The sequence below is a fragment of the Triturus cristatus genome, chromosome 12 (genome assembly GCF_964204655.1).
Source record: "Triturus cristatus chromosome 12, aTriCri1.1, whole genome shotgun sequence".
Classification (NCBI taxonomy): Eukaryota; Metazoa; Chordata; class Amphibia; order Caudata; family Salamandridae; genus Triturus; species Triturus cristatus.
This window is the reverse complement of record NC_140595.1, coordinates 841,769,153-841,794,554: the sequence shown is the minus strand read 5'-3', so window position 1 is coordinate 841,794,554 and position 25,402 is coordinate 841,769,153. Positions and strand designations below refer to the sequence as shown.

Below are 25,402 nucleotides of genomic sequence, written 5' to 3'. Positions count from 1 at the left end.
TCCGGACTTTGGTTGTCGTCGACGTCTCCTGGTCCCCGTGGCTGCAGAGTCAAGCATCCTATCTTCACACCTGAAGAACCCAAAATCGGTGGGCATTCGTCTATCGAGCCCCTGGTCACCCTGAAGTGACCCAGACACTGTCCCCTCTGCTTTCGGGTTCTTCTCACCTCGGATCCAGGCTTGGATTCCACCGGACAATTCACCTTCCCGGCAGCAGCACTTCTTCGCATCACGCCATTGAAAATGACGAGGGTTTCCGACACCACTTGACCCCTATTTACCCGGCTCCTCTGGGATAGGTAACACGGGTGCCTCGGTACTCCTAAGGGTGCTGGCCTTAGAACCTTGTATGTTCCAAAGGGTTTGCTTTAAGTACTCTCCGCAGTGTCCTGAAACTGTAATTTTCCAAACGCGACTTTCCCATAGAGTTGTACGGAGCACGCGTCTGTGTTCCCACACTGCACCTGTCCTCCGTGGGCTCCCCGTGTAACTCCTTTGGGTGGTTCCGAGGGGTCCCAGCGATTCTACAGGCTCTAGGCCCTGTGTCTATCGAAGTTGTTGTTGTTATACCATGTTTTTTAGTATATGGTTCGGTCTCCCCCTGGAGCCCGCTGTGTATTGTGCTATTCACTGTTGTTCTATTGATTAAGGATTGTGTGTTTTGTGCTCTAATCTCATATAGAGGTTAGTAGAGAGTGTTTAGTAATAAATACATATATTTTATATAACACTTGTGTAGTTCTCCTTTCATTTGATTACGCAGGGGGTTCTGAGCTGGTAAAACAAGCTGCTTTACATTCCTTCAAGACTTAGCCTGAAGGCAGCTCTCCATAGCTACCACTAGGATAGTTTTCATAAAGGTCATCTTTAACCTAATCACCATAAGGGTCATTTGGACTGGTGCAAGGTGCCCACTTTAATTAGTGGACAGCATATACCAGGCCAACTTCTCACATTGGTGTGCAGCGGTTGGGATTCAAGCTTGCTATTGTTTTACCAGATAAATATCATTGATTGATTAACTGAAAACCACTATAAGTATTAGGCACATACAATACATCAAGATTAGAAAAAGTAAGTTCTACTGAACTTGGAGTTGGGTAAGTCAAGGGTGTAGCACACCCTTTCTCCAACTCAAGAGAGTTTAGTCTCCACTAGGTTAGGTAGGTGTCTACACCACATAACACTAGTATGTCTTCTAGAGGAGAAGGCAGTGGCTCTCTGCCAACTAGGTATGACCATCTCTCATTTCAAGAATTGAGAAATGTGTGTATATGTAGGAAGCTGAGGACAGGGAGAAGTGCAAGCACCCAACGTCTAATAGAGATGTTGCTCTTAGATGACCTCAGAAAGACCCCAGGGTCTGATGAAGTAGAAAGAGTGGGTGGGACAGGAGGTGAGGACAGAGCAGGACGTGAACACTTCTTTGATCTGGACTCAAACCCTGGCCAGGAAGATCAAAATGATTCCAGCCTGGAAAATCAAACTCTTCCTTCAGGTGTGGGGGGGGAAGGCCCCGGTAGACCTCTCTATACTCCACCGGGAAGAGTACAGAGTTTGCATGGAAGATCACAAACTCCCTCTGTGGAGTCTATTCATTCGGGTTCTTCTGTAGGGACCTCTGTATCCAATAGGAGAGAAACCTCTTATGATAAGAAATGCCAATTACTAGAGATTGAGAGAATCAAGCTCAGGCTCAAGAAAGAGCAATTGGCCCTAGAGAGGGAATCCCTAGAGCTCCAGAAAGCTTCCAGACGATTGGGACTAGAGTCCCATGGTGGCAGCAACAGTGTCCCTAGAACTAGAAAGTATTCTCATGATCATAGGAACCTGAACAAGATAGTCCCTCCCTATCAGAGTGGGGATGACATCCACAAATGGATAACTGCACTAGAGAGAGCCTGTAAAGTAGAGAGGGTCCCTCAGGAGCAGTGGGCAGCTACCTTATGGCTCTCCTTTGCTGACAAAGGTAGAGATAAGCTCCTCGCTGTAAGAGAAGTAGATGCGGACAATTACTCAGTATTGAAGAGTGCTCTCATAGATGGGTTTGGCTTAACCACTGAACAATACAGGATTAAGTTCAGAGACAGCCAGAAGGCACAGACTCAGGACTGGGTTGACTTTGTAGATTGTGCTACTAAGGCTCTGGACGGCTGGTTACTTGGCATTAAGGTGTGTGATTTTAAAGGATTCTACAATTTAATTATGAGGGGGCAGATCCTTAATAACTGCCAAAATCAGTTGTTGCATCAGTACCTGGTCGACTCTGATCTGACCTCTCCCCAAGAATTGGGAAAGAAGGCAGACAAATGGGTCAGAATCAGGGTGAAGCAGAAAACTCAGAACCAAGGTGGTGACTCTAAGAAGCAATATTCTAAAACCTCAGATAAGGGTGGGGAGACGGGTAAAGACCAGAAGTCTTCACAAGGGCCCCAAAAGTCTTCATCTGGGTGGGGAGTCACAATCCAACAAGAGGAAAGGCAAAAAGAAACCTTGGAGTCATAACTGTAAAGAGTAGACCCATTGGACAAAAGATGCTGCTTGTCCAAGGGGCAAGGAATCTACTCCAGCCACCACTGCCCCCAAGGCAACTGTTTCCCCTAGTTCAGTTCAAAGTGGTAGTACACAGAATAAGGGTGTAGTAGGGTTAACCCTGGGATCGGAGATGGATTCTGGCCTAGTCAGGATTCCAACTCAGGCTGTGTTAGTCTGTGATGGAGGCATGGATATTGCCTCCTTATTGGTCAGTCCCAGTAAACTGGGCAAGTACAGACAACAGCCTTTAATCAATTGTAAGGAGGGTATGGCATACAGGGACACAGGTGCAAGTGTCACAATGGTGACAAAAGATCTTGTGGACCCTCAACAGATCATACTTGGTGAGATGTACCAAGTGACCAATGCAAGCAATGTCAGGACAGACCATTCCTTGGCAGCTGTGAATTTCACCTGGGGAGGGGTAACTGGCCCAAAGAAGGTTGTGGTAAGTGCAGACCTCCCTGTAGAATGCTTGTTGGGCAATGCTTTGGAGACTTCAGCATGGGCTGAAGTGGAACTCGGGAGACATGCAGAAATGCTGGGCATCCCTGCAGATGTGTTTGCCATGACTAGGTCACAGGCGAAAATGTCTTCCACTGAACAGGCCCTGGATCCTGGAATAAAGGACCAGGTGCCTTCCAAGAGAAGGAGCAGTAGGGGTAAGGCAGTGTCTTCCCCCTGCCTCAGAATACAGATCAGTCTCTTGAGGGAGATGATCTTAGTCCTGAAGAAGGAACTGTCTCAGAGGAACTTGAACCTGATCAGGTTGAGTTCTTGGGGACTGGGGGCCCTTCCAGGGCAGATCTGAGCCAGGAACAGCTGAGCTGCCCCTCTCTTGAACCCCTCCGACAGCAAGCTGCTGCCGAGACTGCTGGGAGTGCCAGTGGGTCCCACGGGATCTACTGGGATGATGGACTCTTATACTAAGAGGGTAGAGACCACAAACCTGGTGCCACCAGGAAGTTGGTTATACCTCTGAAGTTAAGGTGCTTCCTATTGACACTGGCACATGATATCCCATTAGCAGGACACTTAGGCCAAAACAAGACCGGGGACAGACTTGTTCCTCACTTTCATTGGCCTCACATGTCAGAGAACACTAAGGAGTTTTGTCGCTCCTGTGTCACTTGCCAAGCCAGTGGTAAGGCAGGTGGCACTACAAAGGCCCCCCTGATACCACTACCTGTGGTGGGGGTTCCCTTTGAGAGGGTGGGGATTGACATTGTTGGTCCCATGGATCCTCAATCTGGGCACAGATTCATACTAGTGGTGGTGGACCATGCCACTAGGTATCCAGAAGCATTTCCATTTAGGACTACAACAGCGCCTGTTGTGGCTAGAGCCCTCCTGGGAATATTTTCCAGAGAAGGTTTTTCCTAAGGAGGTAGTATCAGACAGGGGTGCAAACTTCATGTCTAGTTACTTGACTGCAGTGTGGAAGGAGCGTGGAGTAAATTACAAATTTACCACCCCTAATCACCCACAATGCAATGGGTTTGTTGAGAGATTCAACAAAACCCTCAAGGGCATGATTAAAGGTCTCCCTGAAAAGCTCGGGCGTAGATGGGACATCCTTTTGCCCTGCCTTCTCTTTGCCTACAGAGAGGTTCCTCAGAAGGGGGTTGGTTACAGCCCTTTTCAACTTCTGTTTTGGACATCCAGTTAGGGGTCCTTTATGTCTAGTGAAGGAGGGATGGGAGTTACCTCTCAAACCCCCTAAACAGGATATTGTGGACTATGTATTTGGTCTCTGCTCCAGGATGGCTGAGTACATGAAGAAGGCATCCAAAAGTCTTGAGGCTAGCCAGGAATTGCAAAAGGCCTGGCATGACCAAAAGGCTGTTGTTTATCAGCCAGGACAGAAAGTATGGGTGTTGGAGCCTGTGGCACCAGCAGCCCTCCAAGACAAGTGGAGTGGCCCTCATACAATCTTTGAGCAAAAGGGAGAGGTTACCTACCTGGTGGACCTTGGAACTCCCAAGAGCCCCCATAGGATGCTCCATGTGAACAGTCTCAAGCCATATCTTGACAGAACAGACATGGGCTTGCTCATGGCTACTGATGAGGGACAGGAGGAAGAGAGTGATCCACTCCCTGACCTGATCTCACAGAACCCTGATGATGGTTCAGTTAATGGTGTAGCCTTGGCAGGCAGCCTCACAGACCAGCAGCAAACCGACTGTAGGCAAGTCCTGAACAAGTTCAGACATATGTTTTCACTGACTCCAAGTCAGACTAACTGGTGCACTCATGAAGTGGACACAGGTGACAGTCTGCCTGTTAAAAATAAGATTTGCAGGCAACCTGACCATGTCAGGGACTGCATCAGGACTGAAGTACAGAAAATGTTGGAGCTGGGAGTAATTGAGCCCTCAGATAGCCCTTGGGATAGTCCACTAGTCTTGGTACCAAAACCTCCACACAGGGTGGGAAGAGAGAGATGTTGACTACAGGGGTCTCAATGCTGTCACTAGGACTGATGCCCATCCAATACCCAGGACAGATGAACTTATAGATACTTTGGCCTCTGCCAAGTTTCTGAGTACATTTGATCTGACAGCTGGTTACTGGCAAATCAGATTAGCTGAGGATGCAAAACCAAACAGCATTTTCACCCCCTAGTTGGCACTACCAGTTTGTGGTGATGCCCTTTGGCTTGAAGAACGCACCTGCCACTTTTCAAAGGTTGGTGAACAAAGTACTTACAGGCCTGGAAGCCTTTAGTGCAGCTTATCTGGATGATATTGCTGTCTTTAGCTCTACCTGGGAGGATCACCTGGTCCACCTGAGAAATGTTTTAGGGTCTCTGCAAAAAACAGGCCAAACTACCAAGTGCCAGATAGGGCAGAGTAAGGTTGTACACCAAGGCCACCTTGTAGGTGGAGGTCAGGTTCAACCATTGCAGAGCAAAATCCAGACCATCATGGACTGGGTTGCTCCAACTACCCACACTCCGGTCAGAGCTTTCTTGGGCCTGACTGGTTATTACAGGAGGTTTGTCAAAGGATATGGATCTATAGTGACCCCTTTGAATGATGTAACTTCCAAAAGAATGCCTAAGAAAGTTCAGTGGACAGCTAGCTATCAAAAGGCATTTGATGACCTGAAGCAGGCCATGTGCACTGCTCCCATTCTGCAAAGTCCTGACTATTCCAAACAATTCATTGTTCAAACTGATGCATCTGAGTTGGGGGTAGGGGCTGTGTTATCATAACTGAATGAAGAGGGTCAGGATCAGCCAGTAGCTTTTATTAACATGAGGCTGACCCCCAGAGAGAAACGGTGGTCAGCTATTGAGAGGGGAGCCTTTGCTGTGATTTGGGCCTTGAATAATCTGATGCCATACTTGGTTGGCACTCACTTAATTGTTCAGACAGACCACAAGACCCTCTTATGGCTGTAACAGATGAAGGGTGAAAACCCCAAACTTTTGATGTGGTCCATTTCCCTACAGGGGGTGGACTATACAGTGGAACATAGACCTGGGAGTAACCATTCCAATGCAGATGGACTCTCAAGATATTTCCACTTAGAACATGAAGACTCAACTGGTCAAGGTTAGTTTAATGTCCCAACGTGGGGGGGGGGGTTGTGTAGGAGAGTAGGATCTGCCTTTTATGGTTACCCCCACTTTTTGCTGATGTATCACTGTTTTTGACTTAGACTGACTGGGATCCTGCTATTCAGGACACCAATCTAACTGCTTTCTCCAATAAACTGATTGCATTTACTTTAGGTACCCTCCAGATTGGATTCTTTGGAACCCTTATCAGTCCCTAGTATATGGTACACCATGTACCCAGGGCATAGGTACCCCAGAAGCCTTCCAGTGGCTGAAGCATGTATTGTGCCACCCCGGAGAGGCCATTCAAAATGACACCACTGGTCTGCTACAACAGCCTGTGTAAGGAGGTGCATGCACTCCTTACTTAGACATAGGTTCCCTATATCTATTCTAAATCACTACACATATTAACATATCCGTCCCCCCTATGGCAGGCCTTAGTAATCCTGAAGGCAGGGTGCTGGGTTTTATGCGTGAGGGTGCCCCTGCATGAGTAGGGCCCCTCTGCAGACTTCGGAACCTATTTTCCGGGGTTGTCTGTGATGCAGCCAACCATATATATTTAAGTGCATTATAACCTCGCGGTAAATGCTAACTTTAAAACGGCTGATTAGAAACATGTCGTGTTTGGTGTCAAACACCTTGAAATCATACCTCCCCGCCAGTAACTGGCAGGGGAGGTACGATTCCACCCTTCTAGAGGGACTTATGTGAAACACCGGTACACCCTGCACCAGCTTTCTTGACGTGGGCATCACAAAATGGATGCTGCCAGCCACAGACACAAGTCTGCCCACCTGCGGCTGAGCCAAGCTCAAGCAGAGGATGGCCTGACAATAGGTTTCCTGTCACAGGGAGGTGTGACCACCTCCCAGATAGGCTTTAGTGTATTGGGGCTGGGTGGGTGCACTCTAAGAGTGCCAGAAAGTCTGCACTGGGGGCACATTTGGTGTCCCCAGACACAGTCCGGGTCAAACCAGTTGCAGGAGGCATTTGCTCCTGCTCTGGCACGAAACTGGAAAAAGGACATGGGTGTTAGCCACCCCTCCTGCCCCTCCCCTAGGAGGGTTCCCAGAGTTAGTCCAACCCCTTCCCTGGGAATAAAGTGGGAAACCCGATTACAGGACTTTGGATTTTACCTGGACTAAACTCTGTAAGCAGAAACCAAGTACTCTGATGGTCTACACTTCGCTGGACGACAGAAGAATCTCCCTTGAAGTAAAGGAGTTAATCCCTTGCAGCAGCAGGCACCTAGACGCATCTGACCGGTTTGCATCTCCCGAGCTCTTGAAATTTCTGCAACACAGAAGGTGGGTTCCCGAGTGTCCCTGAGGTCGATCTACTCTCCCAGCAATCCTGAGACCAGTATCCCTCGTGGGGACAGTGCAACCCGAACCCCTGTCCACAGTGTACTTTTGCAGCAGCATATGCTTTTTGGGGATCCTTGAGGCTGTGCTTTGGACTACGTGTAGTCTCGACCCCAAGCAGTATTTCCACCGAAGATCTCCGGCCTCCACTCCACGAGTGCTCTGTGGGCTGGTGCTTTGTGATTCCGCTCGAGGTCCCTTCGCGATCCCTGGTCCGTTGGCCTGTGGGTCCTAGCGAGGGTCACTTTGACTTTCCTTGGGATTCCCTGGCTGCTCCAGACGTGCCCTGACTCCCCATAGCTTGGAGAGTCTCTTGGACCTTGCTGGTCCTCACTGTAACCTGTATCCTCTGCTTGCTTGGGTTGCCTTTGCCAAGGCTTGTTGGTGTTCAATCCAGACACTGACCCCTCAGCACTTGACATCCTTCATGAGACAGCTCACCTCCAGACTTTGGTCGTGGTCGACGTCTCCTGGTCCCCGTGGCTGCAGAGTCAAACATCCTATCTTCACCTGAAGCATCCAAAATCGGTGGGCATTTGTCTATCGAGCCCCTGGTCACCCTGAAGTGACCCAGACTCTGTCCCCTCTGTTTTCAGGTTCTTCTCACCTCGGATCCAGGCTTGGATTCCACCGGACACTACATCTTCCCGGCAGCAACACTTCTTCGCATCACGCCATTGAAAATGACGAGGGTTTCCAACACCACTTGACCCCTATGTACCCGGCTCCTCTGGGATAGGAAACACGGGTACCTCGGTACTCACACGGGTGCTGGCCTTAGATCCTTGTATGTTCCAAAGGGTTTGCTTGAAGTCCTCTCCGAAGTGTCCTGAAACTGTAATTTTCCAACTGCAACTTTCCCATAGAGTTGTACGGAGCACGTGTCTGTATTTCCACACTGCACCCGTCCTCCGTGTCATTCCTTTGGGTGGTTCCTTGGGGTCCCAGCGATTCTACAGGCTCTAAGCACTGTGGCTATTGAAGTCGTTGTTGTTATACCATTTTTTTAGTATATGGTTCGGTCTCCCCCTGGAGCCCGCTGTGTATTGTGCTATTTACTGTCGTTCTATTGATTAAGTATTGTGTGTTTTGTGCTTTAATCTCGTATAGAGGTTAGTAGAGAATGTTTAGTAATAAATACATATATTTTATATAACACTTGTATGGTTCCTTTCATTTGATTACGCAGGAGGTTCTGATCTGGTAAAACAACTGCTTTACATTCCTTCGATACTTAGCCTGAAGGCTGCTCTCCATAGCTACCACTAGGATAGCTTTCATAAAGGTTATCTTTAACCTAATCACCATAATGGTCATTTGGACTGGTGCAAGGTGCCCAAGTTAATTAGTGGACAGCGTATACCAGGCCAACTTCTCACACATGAAACATGTAAACCTGGAGGTGGCTGAGGTCATAGTGTTCGCTATACACGAGTCCTATGTCGCATGAAACCTGGAGCGACTCAGGTCACCATGTGCGCTATACAAGAGTCCTGTGTTGCATGAAACCCGGTGCGGCTCAGGTCACCATGTGCGCTATACAAGAGTCCTATGCTGCATGAAACCTGGAGGCGGCTCAGGTCACAGTGTGCGCTATGCAAGGGTCCTATGTTGCATAAAACCTGGATACCTGGAGGCGGTTCAGGTCACCGTGTGCGCTATACAAGAGTCGTATGTTGCATGAAACCTGGAGGTGGCTCAGGTCACAGTGTGCGCTATGAAAGAGTCCTATGTTGCATGAAACCTGGAGGTGGCTCAGGTCGCGGTGTGCGCTATACAAGAGTCCTATGTTGCATGAAACCTGGAGGTGGCTCAGGTCACAGTGTGCGCTATGCAAGAGTCCTATGTTGTATGAAACCTGGATACCTGGAGGCGGCACAGGTCACAGTGTGCACTATACAAGAGTCCTAAGTTGCATGAAACCTGGAGGTGGCTCAGGTCACAGTGTGCGCTATGCAAGAGTCCTATGTTGCATAAAACCTGGATACCTGGAGGTGGCTCAGGTCACAGTGTGCGCTATGAAAGAGTCCTATGTTGCATGAAACCTGGAGGTGACTCAGGTCGCGGTGTGCGCTATACAAGAGTCCTATGTTGCATGAAACCTGGAGGTGGCTCAGGTCACAGTGTGCGCTATGCAAGAGTCCTATGTTGCATGAAACCTGGATACCTGGAGGCGGCTCAGGTCACAGTGTGCACTATACAAGAGTCATAAGTTGCATGAAACCTGGAGGTAGCTCAGGTCACAGTGTGCGCTATGCAAGAGTCCTATGTTGCATGAAACCTGCAGTCGGATCAGGTCACAGTGTGCGCTATGCAAGAGTCTTATGTTGCATGAAACCTGGAAACCTGCAGTCGGATCAGGTCACAGTGTGCGCTATACAAGAGTCGTATGTTGCTTGAAACCTGTATACCTGGAGGCGGTTCAGGTCACAGTGTGCGCTATACAAGAGGAGAATATTGCATGAAAACCTGGGGACGGCGTAGGTCACAGTGTGCGCTATACAAAAGTCCTATGTTGCATGAAACCTGTATACCTGGAGGCGATTCAGGTCACAGTGTGCTCTATACAAGAGGAGAATATTGCATGAAACCTGAAGACGGCGTAGGTCACAGTGTGCGCTATACAAGAGGAGAATATTGCATGAAACCTGAAGACGGCGTAGGTCACAGTGTGCGCTATACAAGAGGAGAATATTGCATAAAGCCTGGAGACGGCGTAGGTCACAGTGTGCGCTATACAAGAGGAGAATACTGCATGAAACCTGAAGACGGCGTAGGTCACAGTGTGCGCTATACAAGAGGAGAATATTGCATAAAGCCTGGAGACGGCGTAGGTCACAGTGTGCGCTATACAAGAGGAGAATATTGCATGAAACCTGAAGACGGCGTAGGTCACAGTGTGCGCTATACAAGAGGAGAATATTGCATGAAACCTGAAGACGGCGTAGGTCACAGTGTGCGCTATACAAGGGGAGAATATTGCATGAAACCTGGAGACGGCTCAGGTCACAGTGTGCGCCAAACAAGAGTCCTATGTTGCATGAAACCTGGATACCTGGAGGCGGCTCATGTCACAGTGTGCACTATACAAGAGTCATAAGTTGCATGAAACCTGGAGGTAGCTCAGGTCACAGTGTGCGCTATGCAAGAGTCTTATGTTGCATGAAACCTGCAGTCAGATCAGGTCACAGTGTGCGCTATGCAAGAGTCCTATGTTGCATGAAACCTGGAAACCTGCAGTCGGATCAGGTCACAGTGTGCGCTATACAAGAGTCGTATGTTGCATGAAACCTGTATACCTGGAGGCGGTTCAGGTCACAGTGTGCGCTATACAAGGGGAGAATATTGCATGAAACCTGGGGACGGCGTAGGTCGCAGTGTGCGCTATACAAAAGTCCTATGTTGCATGAAACCTGTATACCTGGAGGCGGTTCAGGTCACAGTGTGCTCTATACAAGAGGAGAATATTGCATGAAACCTGAAGACGGCGTAGGTCACAGTGTGCGCTATACAAGAGGAGAATATTGCATGAAACCTGAAGACGGCGTAGGTCACAGTGTGCGCTATACAAGAGGAGAATATTGCATAAAGCCTGGAGACGGCGTAGGTCACAGTGTGCGCTATACAAGAGGAGAATATTGCATGAAACCTGAAGACGGCGTAGGTCACAGTGTACGCTATACAAGAGGAGAATATTGCATAAAGCCTGGAGACGGCGTAGGTCACAGTGTGCGCTATACAAGAGGAGAATATTGCATGAAACCTGAAGACGGCGTAGGTCACAGTGTGCGCTATACAAGAGGAGAATATTGCATGAAACCTGAAGACGGCGTAGGTCACAGTGTGCGCTATACAAGGGGAGAATATTGCATGAAACCTGGAGACGGCTCAGGTCACAGTGTGCGCCAAACAAGAGTCCTATGTTGCATGAAACCTGGATACCTGGAGGCGGCTCAGGTCACAGTGTGCACTATACAAGAGTCATAAGTTGCATGAAACCTGGAGGTAGCTCAGGTCACAGTGTGCGCTATGCAAGAGTCTTATGTTGCATGAAACCTGCAGTCAGATCAGGTCACAGTGTGCGCTATGCAAGAGTCCTATGTTGCATGAAACCTGGAAACCTGCAGTCGGATCAGGTCACAGTGTGCGCTATACAAGAGTCGTATGTTGCATGAAACCTGTATACCTGGAGGCGGTTCAGGTCACAGTGTGCGCTATACAAGGGGAGAATATTGCATGAAACCTGGGGACGGCGTAGGTCACAGTGTGCGCTATACAAAAGTCCTATGTTGCATGAAACCTGTATACCTGGAGGCGGTTCAGGTCACAGTGTGCTCTATACAAGAGGAGAATATTGCATGAAACCTGAAGACGGCGTAGGTCACAGTGTGCGCTATACAAGAGGAGAATATTGCATGAAACCTGAAGACGACGTAGGTCACAGTGTGCGCTATACAAGAGGAGAATATTGCATAAAGCCTGGAGACGGCGTAGGTCACAGTGTGCGCTATACAAGAGGGGAATATTGCATGAAACCTGAAGACAGCGTAGGTCACAGTGTGCGCTATACAAGAGGAGAATATTGCATAAAGCCTGGAGACGGCGTAGGTCACAGTGTGCGCTATACAAGAGGAGAATATTGCATGAAACCTGAAGAGGGCGTAGGTCACAGTGTGCGCTATACAAGAGGAGAATATTGCATGAAACCTGAAGACGGCGTAGGTCACAGTGTGCGCTATACAAGAGGAGAATATTGCATGAAACCTAGAGGCGGCTCAGGTTACAGTGTGCGCTATACAAGGGGAGAATATTGCATGAAACCTGGAGACGGCTCAGGTCAGTGTGCGCCATACAAGAGGAGAATATTGCATGAAACCTGGAGATGGCTCAGGTCACAGTGTGCGCTATACAAGAGAAGAATATTGCATGAAACCTGGAGACGGCTCAGGTCACAGTGTGCGCCAAACAAGAGTCCTATGTTGCATGAAACCTGGAGACGGCTGAGGTCACAGTGTGCGCTATGCAAGAGTCCTATGTTGCATGAAACCTGGATACCTGGAGGCGGCTCAGGTCACAGTGTGCACTATACAAGAGTCATAAGTTGCATGAAACCTGGAGGTATCTCAGGTCACAGTGTGCGCTATGCAAGAGTCCTATGTTGCATGAAACCTGCAGTCGGATCAGGTCACAGTGTGCGCTATGCAAGAGTCCTATGTTGCATGAAACCTGGAAACCTGCAGTCGGATCAGGTCACAGTGTGCGCTATACAAGAGTCGTATGTTGCATGAAACCTGTATACCTGGAGGCGGTTCAGGTCACAGTGTGCACTATACAAGAGGAGAATATTGCATGAAACCTGGGGACGGCGTAGGTCACAGTGTGCGCTATACAAAAGTCCTATGTTGCATGAAACCTGTATACCTGGAGGCGGTTCAGGTCACAGTGTGCTCTATACAAGAGGAGAATATTGCATGAAACCTGAAGACGGCGTAGGTCACAGTGTGCGCTATACAAGAGGAGAATATTGCATGAAACCTGAAGACGGCGTAGGTCACAGTGTGCGCTATACAAGAGGAGAATATTGCATAAAGCCTGGAGATGGCGTAGGTCACAGTGTGCGCTATACAAGAGGAGAATATTGCATGAAACCTGAAGACGGCGTAGGTCACAGTGTGCGCTATACAAGAGGAGAATATTGCATGAAACCTGCTGACGGCGTAGGTCACAGTGTGCGCTATACAAGAGGAGAATATTGCATGAAACCTGCTGATGGCGTAGGTCACAGTGTGCGCTATACAAGGGGAGAATATTGCATGAAACCTAGAGGCGGCTCAGGTCAGTGTGCGCCATACAAGAGGAGAATATTGCATGAAACCTGGAGACGGCTCAGGTCAGTGTGCGCCATACAAGAGGAGAATATTGCATGAAACCTGGAGACGGCTCAGGTCACAGTGTGCGCTAAACAAGAGTCCTATGTTGCATGAAACCTGGAGACAGCTCCGGTCACAGTGTGCGCTAGACAAGAGGCGAATGGAAAAACTACAGAAATGTCATGTCCTCAAAAACCAACCCTCGGATGGAACGTGCACAGGAACTGGAGAGCTGATATGGAAATCCATCGGTAATTTTGCTAGTAAAGTTAAGCGAAAACAGTATACAACTCAACGGGGACCTTTTGAACGTCAGTTTTCAGTTAGTGCCGGCCCCTATAAAACCCCTGTATGGGGCTAGTAAAAACTCAGAGCGGGCAAGGACAATTTGGACAGCCTCTGACTCACTGCAGCAGAATGCTTGGAGCGAGATCTCACTCAGAAAGAGAACAATGTGAAGTACAAGGCCGTGTGTGGGCCAGCAGATGCCACAACTACCCCCTGGAAGGTTGACATGGCATGGCTGACCAGATTATGTGGCAAAGAAAGACAATATGCAGCACGTTCTGTAGCGCTGCCATCCACCCATCTGATATCTGAACATACGTTGATACAACAGGAATCCAAATGCCATAAAAATACAAAACACATATGAACCTCTGTGAGGAGAGCAATGTGGGAATGCATCTCCGAGGAAGAAATGGCCCAGACAGGGACTGCTGTGGTTGGGCTGGGACTCCTAGGGGGAGGAGGGGCAGCAGGGTGCAGCAGCAAGCTAAACAAACCATCTATGGGTGAGTGGGGAATGAGGACAGAGGAGTCACTCACCTGTGGAGGAAGGACAGGATCATATGTAAAGCAGGGAAACATCAGGATGCCAGGGAAGCCGGGATCTGTGTGTGAGAGAAGGGCAGGGCCTGGACTTAGGTTAGGGGAAGCACGACATGAGAATAAGAGTCATACTGAAGGGAGGGGGCTGGAGTTTGTCAGACAGAAAGGTGGCAGGGCCCGGGGCTGTAGAAGAGTGATGGAGACTTCTACAAGGTGACACCCTTCCACACCAGAGGTCACCCTTCTGTGAAGGAAGAAGGACAGCAATCAGGGAAAGAGTGGGTGTAAGAAGCCAGGAAGAGAAGCTCAAATCCTATGGGTCAAGGGGGCTAGACGCCATTCAAACGCAGGATAATAGATTGAGAGTCATGAAGTGAGGTTCATTAACTACCCTGCCAGAGAAGGAATGGGTGGCAATGCTAGAAAGCCCGGCGCGTGTCCCTCGTAACCAGCGCTTCCGACAAATTCAATACTTCCTTCTACATCGTGCATATCTCTCCCCCCCTGCCCAGATAAATAAGTATTCCCACCGCACTGACGCCGAATGCCCCCGACGCATTCTGCCAGATGCAGACCTGCTGCATATGCTCTGGCATTGCCCTGCCCTGGGAGAGTACTCGACTGGCATAGCAATCACTTTAGTCCGCTGTACCAAGCGTGACATCTCTTTTCATTGGGAGGTGTATATATTGCACCTTTTTAAGAAGAGCAGGAAACACAAGGTCACCTCACGATTCTTAGACCTGGGCCTAATCACAGAAAAACGCATTATTACTAAAAGATGGAAAGCGCCTATGGCACGCCATGCATTGGCATGGTCCTGCTCCTTGCTCAACTAGGCCAGGGCAGAGGGCGTGGCCCTGCAAAGGGAGAACCTGCTGGGGCTTCGCAAGTTTCCCTTAGCTATTGACTGGGGGACTATTGTAAACGAATTGCAGAAGATAGATACACCTGCTGAGGATGCACAGGAGGAATCAGAGGTCTAATCAGCTCTAATACCACAGACCGCTGTCGCTACAGCGTCCCTCAATCCCTACTCAGCCACGCATATCATGGGATTTTAATGCACACTACAGGCAGTCATTCACCTGATGCAACACTTTGAGGCCTTAGGTCACTGGCAGTTATCCCCTTCCCTCTGTTGAGTTATTTTGTCCTCCTTTGGTTTAACCCTCTGCCCACTCTTCAGAGATGCCCCGCACCACACATAGATCAGCGTTGAACTGCGCAACGGGATGGCAGAAGGTACACTTGCACCTTCACTCAGGTGTCCTAACGATGCTGACATCCTTAATCCCTCATGTGGACACATTACTCACATGCTATAACCACTGTGTCTTCAGCATACGATTTGCTATTGTATTTTCTCTTGGTATACGGTGTTGTTGATCTATGGCTGTACTGCATCGTTAGAAACTGTACATGAAAATAAAAAGATTTAAGCAAAAACTGAAGTGAGGTTTAGTAACATATCAGAGTGAAGATTAGCAGCACGAGGGCAAGAGAGGTGAACAGGGCATAAGCCATGAGAGGGGTTACACTTGTGCATGAACACGCATAAACCTGGTTGTCATATCATAAAGCCCATCTCCGACTCTTTCACGGACGTGTGAGAATCCCTTAAAGACCCCACATCTAACAATACCGATCCAAAATGAGTGATGTCTTGCAGGGAAGCACACACTTATTAACAGCCCTTCCCAGCTGCAGACCAAGATGGTTTGTGCACAACATCTATAATGTGGCAGTCAGCAGAAAGGGTGGGTATACGTTCACACCTCTTGTATGACAAGGACTCCCTTGATTATTCAACACATCTCAGTTATATTTGCAAACTTCTCTTCAGCTTTGGTAAACCCTGTGTTCACATCTTAGTAGTGCTTAATCTGTGCCAGTGGCTGCCGGTGGAGGGGGAACCGGGTTGGGGATGCCAGCGCTCATTCTTAGAGGCACTTGAAACTCACTTTTCACCACCAGAGCAATCGAGAAAAGTGCAGGAGTGGGTAAAGTAGAAAGAGAACGAGTGAAAATAGTGACTAAAGGAGAAAAGACAAGTAGAGACAGAAGTCAGAGAGAGAGAGAGAGACTGGAAATAAGAGGCTTGGTATTGAAATCAGGACTGTCTAGAGATTGAATTTTTTTAAGCTTGCAGTGCATAACGTTGGGCGCCAACCATAGGATGACTATTAACCATGCTCTACTTCGAAGTCCACTGCGGCCTGCTAATTCACACCCTTGGAAGGCTACACAAAGTACAGACTAGACCATGCACAGTTTTAGTTCTATTGCTGCAATCTTGCAGATACTGTCCAGAGATTGACATGCCCCTTCTATGGACCGTATCTGAGGGCGGTAACTTTATTTTAGGCGGCGGTAGGTCCTGCTCAAAGTGCAAAAGTCTGCAGTAAAAAAGCAGAAAGTTCCAGATCCAGTAAAATCACCAAACTGTGGGTTCTGTGAAATTTTGATGGTGAGGCGGTTCCAACCAGACACGGGTCTGTGTTTGGTCTTTTCTGAGACCTGCACGAGTGTGAACCTAGCCAAAGGCAGGGGATAACTGGATAGGCCAGAGATAGATCCTCTCAGGAGATGGCTGGATTCTGAGAGCAGAAGTTAGGTCCTCGGCTCATTCCAAAACTGGAGCAGCGTTAGGGCAGTCCTGGGGGTACCACAACCCAGTGACAAGCACCCATCGGTCAAGGGACATTACTGGAGGAGTACCCTGCTCCCCTTTGGAGAAACGGGTACCTTTCACCACAGTGCAGTCTGAACATTAACCAATATGGTGGCAAAAGACCCAGACGCCCTCCACCTAACGCTGCGTACAGACATTCCACTAAGGTGGCACTTCTCACCACACACAGGAAGCAGCAGGCTTATACCGAGCCCAAGGAGAGCAAACGGAGGGAAACACACTCACCCTGTGCTCAGGACTCAACAACCAGCTGGAACTGGTGTGACAAGGCCATGCCAGACTCCTCATGTAGGAAACCACCACAGATGAGGAGCTGCGGGTATAATCACCAACATGGGGATCCTTTGGGCCTCCTCCCACAGACAAGGGGTCTACATTACTTTACATGGTCCCCGCTCTCCAAGGCCACGTTGCAACCAATACTCAGGGCCACTGGAGATGACTACATCATGCAGTAAGAAAAGGCACTTGACGTCTTCTGGCAGCGTTACTTTAATACTCTGCACTTTCACACGCTGACACTGTCTGGGCACAGGTTACACCTTAGTACAGTCAGTGAACACTGGACTGACTGACTGGTGGCACCTTTGCAAAGGTTCTGCCCTGCATGGTAATGGGTGTGGCAGACTAGAAAGTTTCATCCATTGATCTAGCAACAAAAGGTTTTTGTTAAAACCTGTAAATTATGCAGTAGATAATGGACTATGTGCTAGAGGCCCAGTTCTAGGGAGTTGGCCATGCACACCCAAGATAGCTCAGTGCCCGCCCCCCCCAGGGTTCACTCACAAGAAGACACCATATTCTGTTCTTTTTCTTAAAGCAAAAATCACACCAGCCTGCAGGTATGCAATCAAAGCCTGAATGTATAACTCATCTATAACACTAGTGCCTTGGGCTACTTGAAGTGCCTGAGGTCACGTTGATGGATGTCATTACTGTACACGTGTAAACATAAGGCATACCTCAGACACAAGCACTATATGGGGAACGAAAGCTCCCCTCACACAGTAATTAAGACATGAAAACAATTTTAATGCAGAAATAGTGTGAAGGATTTTGCTACTGCAAGTAAAGTAAGTGACAAAAACATACACTCAGGATATACAGCTTAGTTGTGGTATGTTAGGTTTACTTTCTGCTATGGTGTTATTCCTACCTTTTGTGCAGGGCCACTGGACTTATGCGGCCCTTAACAGACAATCCGGCACTTGACAGACATAAACCAGCCCATGAGCCTTTCACAGACAAAGGCCAGCCTTTGACCCGTCCCTGACAGGCACAGGTCGGCCCCCGACAGGCGCAAGCTGCCCCCCCCCGACAGGTGCACACAGGACCCCCCTTCCCCCCCCCCCGACAGGCCAGCCCATGACAGGTGCAGGCCGGCCCATGACAGACTCAGGATGGCCTATGAGCCCTAGAACGGCGCAGGCCGGCCCGCGCCAGACACAGACTAGCCCTCGACAGACACAGGCCGGCGCATGACAGACTGGTCCTCGACAGATCAGCCCCTGACAGACACAGAGCGCATGTTAACAGGCCAGCCCTTGACAGGCTGGCCCATGAGAGATCAGCTCTGGACAGAAGCCGCCCCCCCCTCAGGCGCAGGTCAGCCCCCCCGTCACGTGCAGCCTGGCCCTTGAGCCCTTGACAGGCACAGACCGGATGATGGGCCTTTGACAGGCACAGACCGGCACTTGAGCCCTCGACAGGCACAGACCGGCTTATGACAGGCACAGGCCGGCCCTTAACAGGCACAGGCCGGCCCTTGACAAGAAGCTACTGAACCATGAGCAACCTACAAGCGCAGACCAGCCCATGAGCTCCCGACAGGACAGCCCCTGTTAGGCATAGGCCGGCCCCCAGCAGGCGCAGACCGGCCCCCGACAGGTGCAGACAGGCCCCCCGACAGGCCGGCCCATGACAGGTGCAGGCCGGCCAGACAGACACAGACCGGTCCTTGATAGATCAGCCTCTGTCAGACACAGACCGTATGTTGACAGGCCAGCCTTTGACAGTCTGGCCCATGAGAGATCAGCCCTGGACAGGCGCAGGTCGGCCCCCCCCCTCAGGCACAGGTCGCCCCCCCCCACAGGCACAGGTCGGGACCCCCCCTTCAGGCGCAGGTCGGGACCCCCCCCCTCAGGCGCAGGTCGGGACCCCCCCCTCAGGCGCAGGTCGGGACCCCCCCCTCAGGCGCAGGTCGGGACCCCCCCCTCAGGCGCAGGTCGGGACCCCCCCTCAGGCCCAGGTCGGGACCCCCCCTCAGGCCCAGGTCGGGACCCCCCCTCAGGCCCAGGTCGGGACCCCCCCCTCAGGCCCAGGTCGGGACCCCCCCCTCAGGCCCAGGTCGGGACCCCCCCCTCAGGCGCAGGTCGGGACCCCCCCCCCCAGGTGCAGGTCGGGACCCCCCTCCCCAGGCGCAAGTCGGGACCCCCCTCCCCAGGCGCAAGTCGGGACCCCCCTCCCCAGGCGCAGGTCGGGACCCCCCTCCCCAGGCGCAGGTCGGGACCCCCCTCCCCAGGCGCAGGTCGGGACCCCCCTCCCCAGGCGCAGGTCGGGACCCCCCACCCCAGGCGCAGGTCGGGACCCCCCACCCCAGGCGCAGGTCGGGACCCCCCTCCCCAGGTGCAGGTCGGGAACCCCCCCCCCCCCCCACGCGCAGGTCGGCCCTTGAGCCCTTGACAGGCACATACCGGCCCTTGACAGGCACAGACCGGCCCTTGACAGGCACAGACGGGCACATGCACCCTTGACAGGCACAGACCGGCACAGGGCGGCCCTTGACAGGACCAGGGCGGCCCTTGACAGGACCAGGGCGGCCCTTGACAAGCAGCTACTGAACCTCAGGTCAAGGGTGGCACAAGGTGTCAACCGTGCCCAAGCAACTACTGAATCCCCAGGGCAGCACAAGGAGTCAACGGTGCCCAAGTAACTACCCAAGCAACTACTGAATCCCCAGGGCAGCACAAGGAGTCAACGGTGCCCAAGTAACTACCCAAGCAACTACTGAGCCCCAGGGCAGCACAAGGACCACCCACGAAGACACACATCTCATGACACGCCCTGCATCCCACCCTGTCACAGTGCCCTGCTGGGGGCGAGGAGAGGCGCTGCGTGTGTATGTGAAGACGATCCCAGAGACCCCCTGCGCTCTCTTCCCACCAGAGCTGGTGCGCACACCGAGCTGCCGGGAGGCACTGACAGTGTGGGAGGGAGCAGGCCACATGCACCTTGATGCACACCAGTGTGGACCGGCATCAGGTGAGAGCCAAAGGCGGAAATCCACAGTCCACTACAGCAAGACAGGCCACTGCAGCGGGAGAGGGCCTGGCACATCACATCTGTATGAAGACAGAAGCACAGGGGGGCAGCATGCCTGGGAAACCTGCATGAGGTGAGGACCAAGGAGGAACATCCCCAATCTGGCAGTGAGACGGTCCACTGCAGCTAGAGGGCCCTGGCGCACCACATCTGTCTAAACACAAAAACACAGCGTGGAGCAGAAAGACTCTAGCACAGGGGTTCAGCATGCCTGTGAACCCTGCATGAGGTGAGGAACAAGGGGTGACATCCCTGATCAGGTAATGAGACAGTACACAGCTGTAGAGCAAATTGGGGGGGGGGGGCTTGACACACCACATCTGCCGATGGATTCGAGGAGAGGGGCGGCACAACACGGCTCTATGTCGCGGATGGACAACAGGCAATCACAAGTAGTTGGTAAAGCAAAGGCTGTCTTAGCCAGAAAAGACTACACGAAAGTCATCACTCCAGGCCTCTCAAGTTCAACTAAGCCACTTTTACTCAAGGTAGAGCCCGGGGGTCACATGCGGCCCTCCTGACCTTTATATGCGCAGCCCCCTGATCAACAGCAGCTTTGGGCTGCTGTTTAATCATCTCAGGACTAACAAGAAAAATATGCTAAATAAACAGGGAACTTTTATTCAAATGGTAATTTATGTTAAAAAAAGGAAGTAACTAGGGAGTGCGGCTCAACTTTAGAAATAAATTATTTTTAAAGCCATCTTGCAGCAACCCTGTAAAAAAATGATAATGTCTGTTCAGAATTCAAATAGTGTATTTAACATGCAGAAACTTTTCACCTTCGTACATCAGATTATATCAGCGCCTTGAGAAGTATATCAGATTATTACAGTGCCAAGTGATAGCTTTCAAAAATAAATATAGTAACATTAATTCTTCCCTACACCCTGACAATAATGTCAATGGTGAACTACTGAGATAAGTCAATTGTTATGTGCACTCTCTAGGCGACTTGGGTCCCTTTTATAAATTAACAACCTTACAGAATATTAAATCAAACACAGGAGAAGGTTTTGTACAGTATACATTCTTAAGTCATGTATTTCGAGATCTTCTTATTTATGATATTGAAGAAAAGGGAGGGAAAGTGAAAAAAATAATTGCCCAGGAACACACAATTTGATAAAGTGGGGAAGACAGGATTAGTCCCATTCTTTATGATTTCACATTGTGCAATTCAGCTACCAGAAGTATATGATTCGCTTCCCCTACACCCTCCTTACCGCCAACTCACCCTGCCCGCCTGCCACCCCACTGGCATCAATGCAGTCCTCGGTCACATCACAGACCAAACTTATTGGCCACCCGGAAAACAAAATTGCGAGTACCCATAAACTAAGCCATCTGCAGAAGCTCCCCACCCTACCTGCTCGCCACACCCCATCCCACACCCCGGTCCCCCTTTTTCCCCAATCCAACACCCCAGTTCACCTGTTCCCCAATCCCACACCCCAGTTCACCTGTGTCCCACATCCCAGTCCACCTGTTTACAACACCCTGGTCCACTTGTTCCCCCAATCCCACACCTCAGTTCACCTGTTGCCCCAATCCCATACACTAGTCTATTTGTTTACCGCACCCTAGTCCACCAGTTTCCCAACCCCACACTCCAGTCCACCTGGTCCCCACAACCCAGTCCACCTGTTTCCCACATCCCAGTCCACCTGTTCCCCCAATTCCACACCCCAGGCTACCTTCCCCCCCCCCCCCAATCCCACACCCCAGTCCACCCGTTTCCCACACCCCAGTCTACCTGTTCCCCAATCCGCCTGGTCCCCACATCCCGGGCCGCCTGGTCCCTACTCCACAGAGGGCTATGGTTGGACTTATCTCCGAGAAGAACATAACACCATCACAACTTCTCCACTGGTTGCCCATGTGTCAAAGCACAATGCACAACACACCCACCGTACACCCAGTACCTGAGTGAAACCGATCGCCCAACCATGCCCCTATAACGACCCCCTCTTCATTTCACCAGGAGAGGTCAGTTACGGAGTGTGCAAGGGGCAAAGGAAACCATCACACACGTTGAGGTGCATCAACGACCGCCCAAGGCCCTAGTGCTGAGCTAAAAAGGCCAAAGGTGCCTCTCGTACACGGTGTGTGAGACAGACCACTACTTGGCTGAGCTGGCCCAGCCTCGGCTCAGAGATGGCATCAACAGGACAGCTTCTGGTGCCATCACACACAGAGGATTGACCACAACGAACGTACTGCAAGGCATGCATCTTCGAGATGCCCACCACCCCCATACAAACCCCTGGTCATACCCCACCCACACAAAACAGGCCCTGCTCAACGATGATCTAATCCGGGTTTATACAGTCTGCTCGAAAGACCAATTAAAAACAATACTGAGAAACACCAGAATGCACAGATGGGACGGGGGTCGGAGAGGAGGTGCAGAAAGATCCAGGGAAGTGTGCCATGGAGACAATAGGGTGCCCATGACTAGAGGGTCAGTGGGTGCCATTAAGGGCGATGCGGATGGGTCCAAGGAAGGCAGAGGAATGGCAGGAAGATGGCAGATACCTCTCGCTGCAGGTGGTGCAGAGCAGTGACAACGCAGAAGGAACAGAGGGGAGCCAGTAAGGGCATCTGGGGGTGTCAAGCTATAGCTGAAGAAGGCCTGTTACGGAAGGGGCAGAAAGGACTAATCAAAAAGGGCAGTTGGAGGCTAATGAAGGGGTGAAGCAGAGAGGTGCCTCAAAAAGGTGGCAGCAGATGGGTACCAGGAAACATAGCAGTGGCTGGTGGATGCCAGGAAAGAGGGCAGTGGGGACGGTAGAGGTGCAGGGGTGGGGGTGCCATTAAGAGGAGAAGGGAGCACTGATGAGGGGGAGGTAGAGGGGTGGCAGAGGCTGCCAGGAGTGGGTACCGCCTGGGAGGAGCAGTGGGCATGGGTGGCAGAGGCTGCACGGAGAGGTATGGGTGCGGAGGGCATTGGTGGTAGAGTGAGCAGTGCAGGGGATGGCACAGGCTGGCATGAGAGGGGGGCTTTGAGTGTCACCTGAGAGGAGCACTGGGCATTGAGGGGCAAGGGTGGCAGAGGCTGCACGGAGAGGCAGGGGTGCGGAGGGCATTGGTGGTAGAGTGAGCAGTGCAGGGGCTGGCACAGGCTGGCATGAGAGGGGGGCTTTGAGTGCCACCTGAGAGGAGCACAGGGCACTGCAGGTAGCTGAGTGCCAGTGAATGGGGGTGCCCAAGGAGGACACTGGGGTTAGGAGTAACGGCACTGGGGTTAGGAGGAGTGACAGCACGGGGGGGGGGGGGGAGGTTGCCCGGGGAGGGCTGTGCAGACAGGTGCCCCTGCAGGGGGAAGAGCTGCAGGAGCCGGGGGCAGGACCCGTCCCTCCCTCCCCCGCTCACACCAGCCCCCACCTACCCGCAGCGCTGACAGGTCGATGTCATCCAGACTCCGGGCCGGCGCAGGGTCCGCCATGGCTCAGGGGGGGGGGGGGACTCCTCCTAGGCTTGCGGGGGGGTCCCGGGCTCCCTCACTGAGGGGCGCCCCCGGGGCACAGCCCCCGCTCCCTCCGCGGCCCCATGGCGGGGGAGGTGCTGTGGCTGAGGGCCGCGGACGGTGGTCCTGGGGGGCTCCTCCAGTGACTCCCCTTCTCGCTCGCGCAGACTCCCCTGCACCCCAATCCTCGCTGTCACTGACAGGCGGCCGGCGGAGAACGCAAGCCCTAGCGCCCGCAGAAACAAGCCCGAAGCAAACCGCGCCCAGGCAACGACGTGCGTACGCTTCACAATGCCGGGCCGCCGGGAATCTACGACCAGGAAGGAACCATTACACTGGCATCAAAAGCCTGAGGGGAATGACCTCAGACAGGTGCATGACCCGCGCGCTGCCGCATACCAGGGCCGGCTTCACCATTATCATTTGCCATGGAACGGTAGTCCTTCCCTTAACGCGGCGGCCATCTTGGCGTTACCATGTTCATGAGTTATCCATAGTAGAATGGCTCTGAAAATTACGTCACCCTTTGTTGGTACAAGGTAAATGGAAGTACTGCAGAAATTTGTAACACACTGTATTTATATGGTGAAGATTACCAATATATAATTAAACACTATTCTTTTATGGGTATTTTCAATTTTATTTTAAATGAAAACGACACCCGAAAACGAAAACCTGTAGAGTGTGTAAAGATATCTGGTTTTTTGGTACAAATTCGAACTTTTGTCCCGTACCTTCCGCTGACATAGGCCTTTGTAATGAGCTGAGGGCTCTCTTTCAGTACTGCAGCAGGTGCCGCCGGACTCTGCGCTTCTACAGCGGCAAAAATGGCGGCGGCTCCCCATATCATGTGAGAGGCTACCATGTTTGGATCAGGCATAACACAGGCACTTCTGCTAACCACTGAGAGAGGCGGCCATGCCAGAGTCAGGAAATCTGCTTGTATCTTTGATCAATGGTTGCACTTGAACTTTCAGCTTTCCTGCTCTTGGAGCTAGGGTTCTCTTGGACTGGAAGACATGAAGGGCCATATGTAGGTGGCCTAACATTTACCACTTCATAAATACCGAATTTTACCGATTCGGTATTTATGAAGTGGTAAATGCTATGTAGGTAATCCATCGGTAATATTTACCGATTCGGAATGGGTCGGTATTTTAGAATCGGTATTTACCGATTCGATAATGGTAACTGGCTTCCCATTGATTCCTATGGGCCAGGAGGCCCATAGGAATCAATGGGAAGCCAGTTACCATTACCGAATCGGTAAATACCGATTCGGTAATGGGGGGAGCACAATCAAGGGTGGCAGGGTGTCACAGTGACAACCTGTTGCACCCCTGATTCCTGCATGTGTGCACATGTGGCACACATACATGCCCTAAGGGCATGTATGTCTGCCACATTGCACACTTCTAAGCGCAAAAAACTGCTTTTTCAAAGCCATTCTTCATTTACCACCAACTTTTAGTTGGTGGTAAATAACTAATCCACACAACACCCACACACTCCCCCCTACATCTCATTTCAGGATTCGGTATTTACCAAATCGGTAAAATTACCGATTCGGTAAATTACCGAATCCTGAAATGTGCCCCCTACATACCAAAAGCCTGAATACCGGTCGGTAACGGGATTTTTACCGAAAATCGGCCGTTACCGACCGGTATTGGGCTTCCTACATATGGCCCGAAATAACGGTCATTTCACACATGATGGGCAGAGATCACGTATTTTAGAAGCAGT

The 25,402-nt window shown here is 51.0% G+C and overlaps 1 protein-coding gene across 7 annotated transcripts in view; it reads right to left on the bottom strand.

Annotated features, from left to right (window-relative positions):
• Positions 1–23,967, bottom strand: part of MINK1 (misshapen like kinase 1) — a 965,829-nt gene extending 941,862 nt beyond the window's left edge. For 6 of the 7 annotated variants that reach the window (XM_085637895.1, XM_085637897.1, XM_085637898.1 and 3 more), the window contains exon 1: positions 23,579–23,922. In XM_085637895.1, the coding sequence (XP_085494021.1) occupies positions 23,579–23,635 (57 nt within the window). In that variant the 5' untranslated portion in view covers positions 23,636–23,922. Of the gene's footprint in view, positions 1–23,578 lie in introns of all 7 variants that reach the window. The other variant, XM_085637899.1, reaches the window with a different exon arrangement.
• Between the last annotated feature and the right edge of the window lie 1,435 nt (positions 23,968–25,402).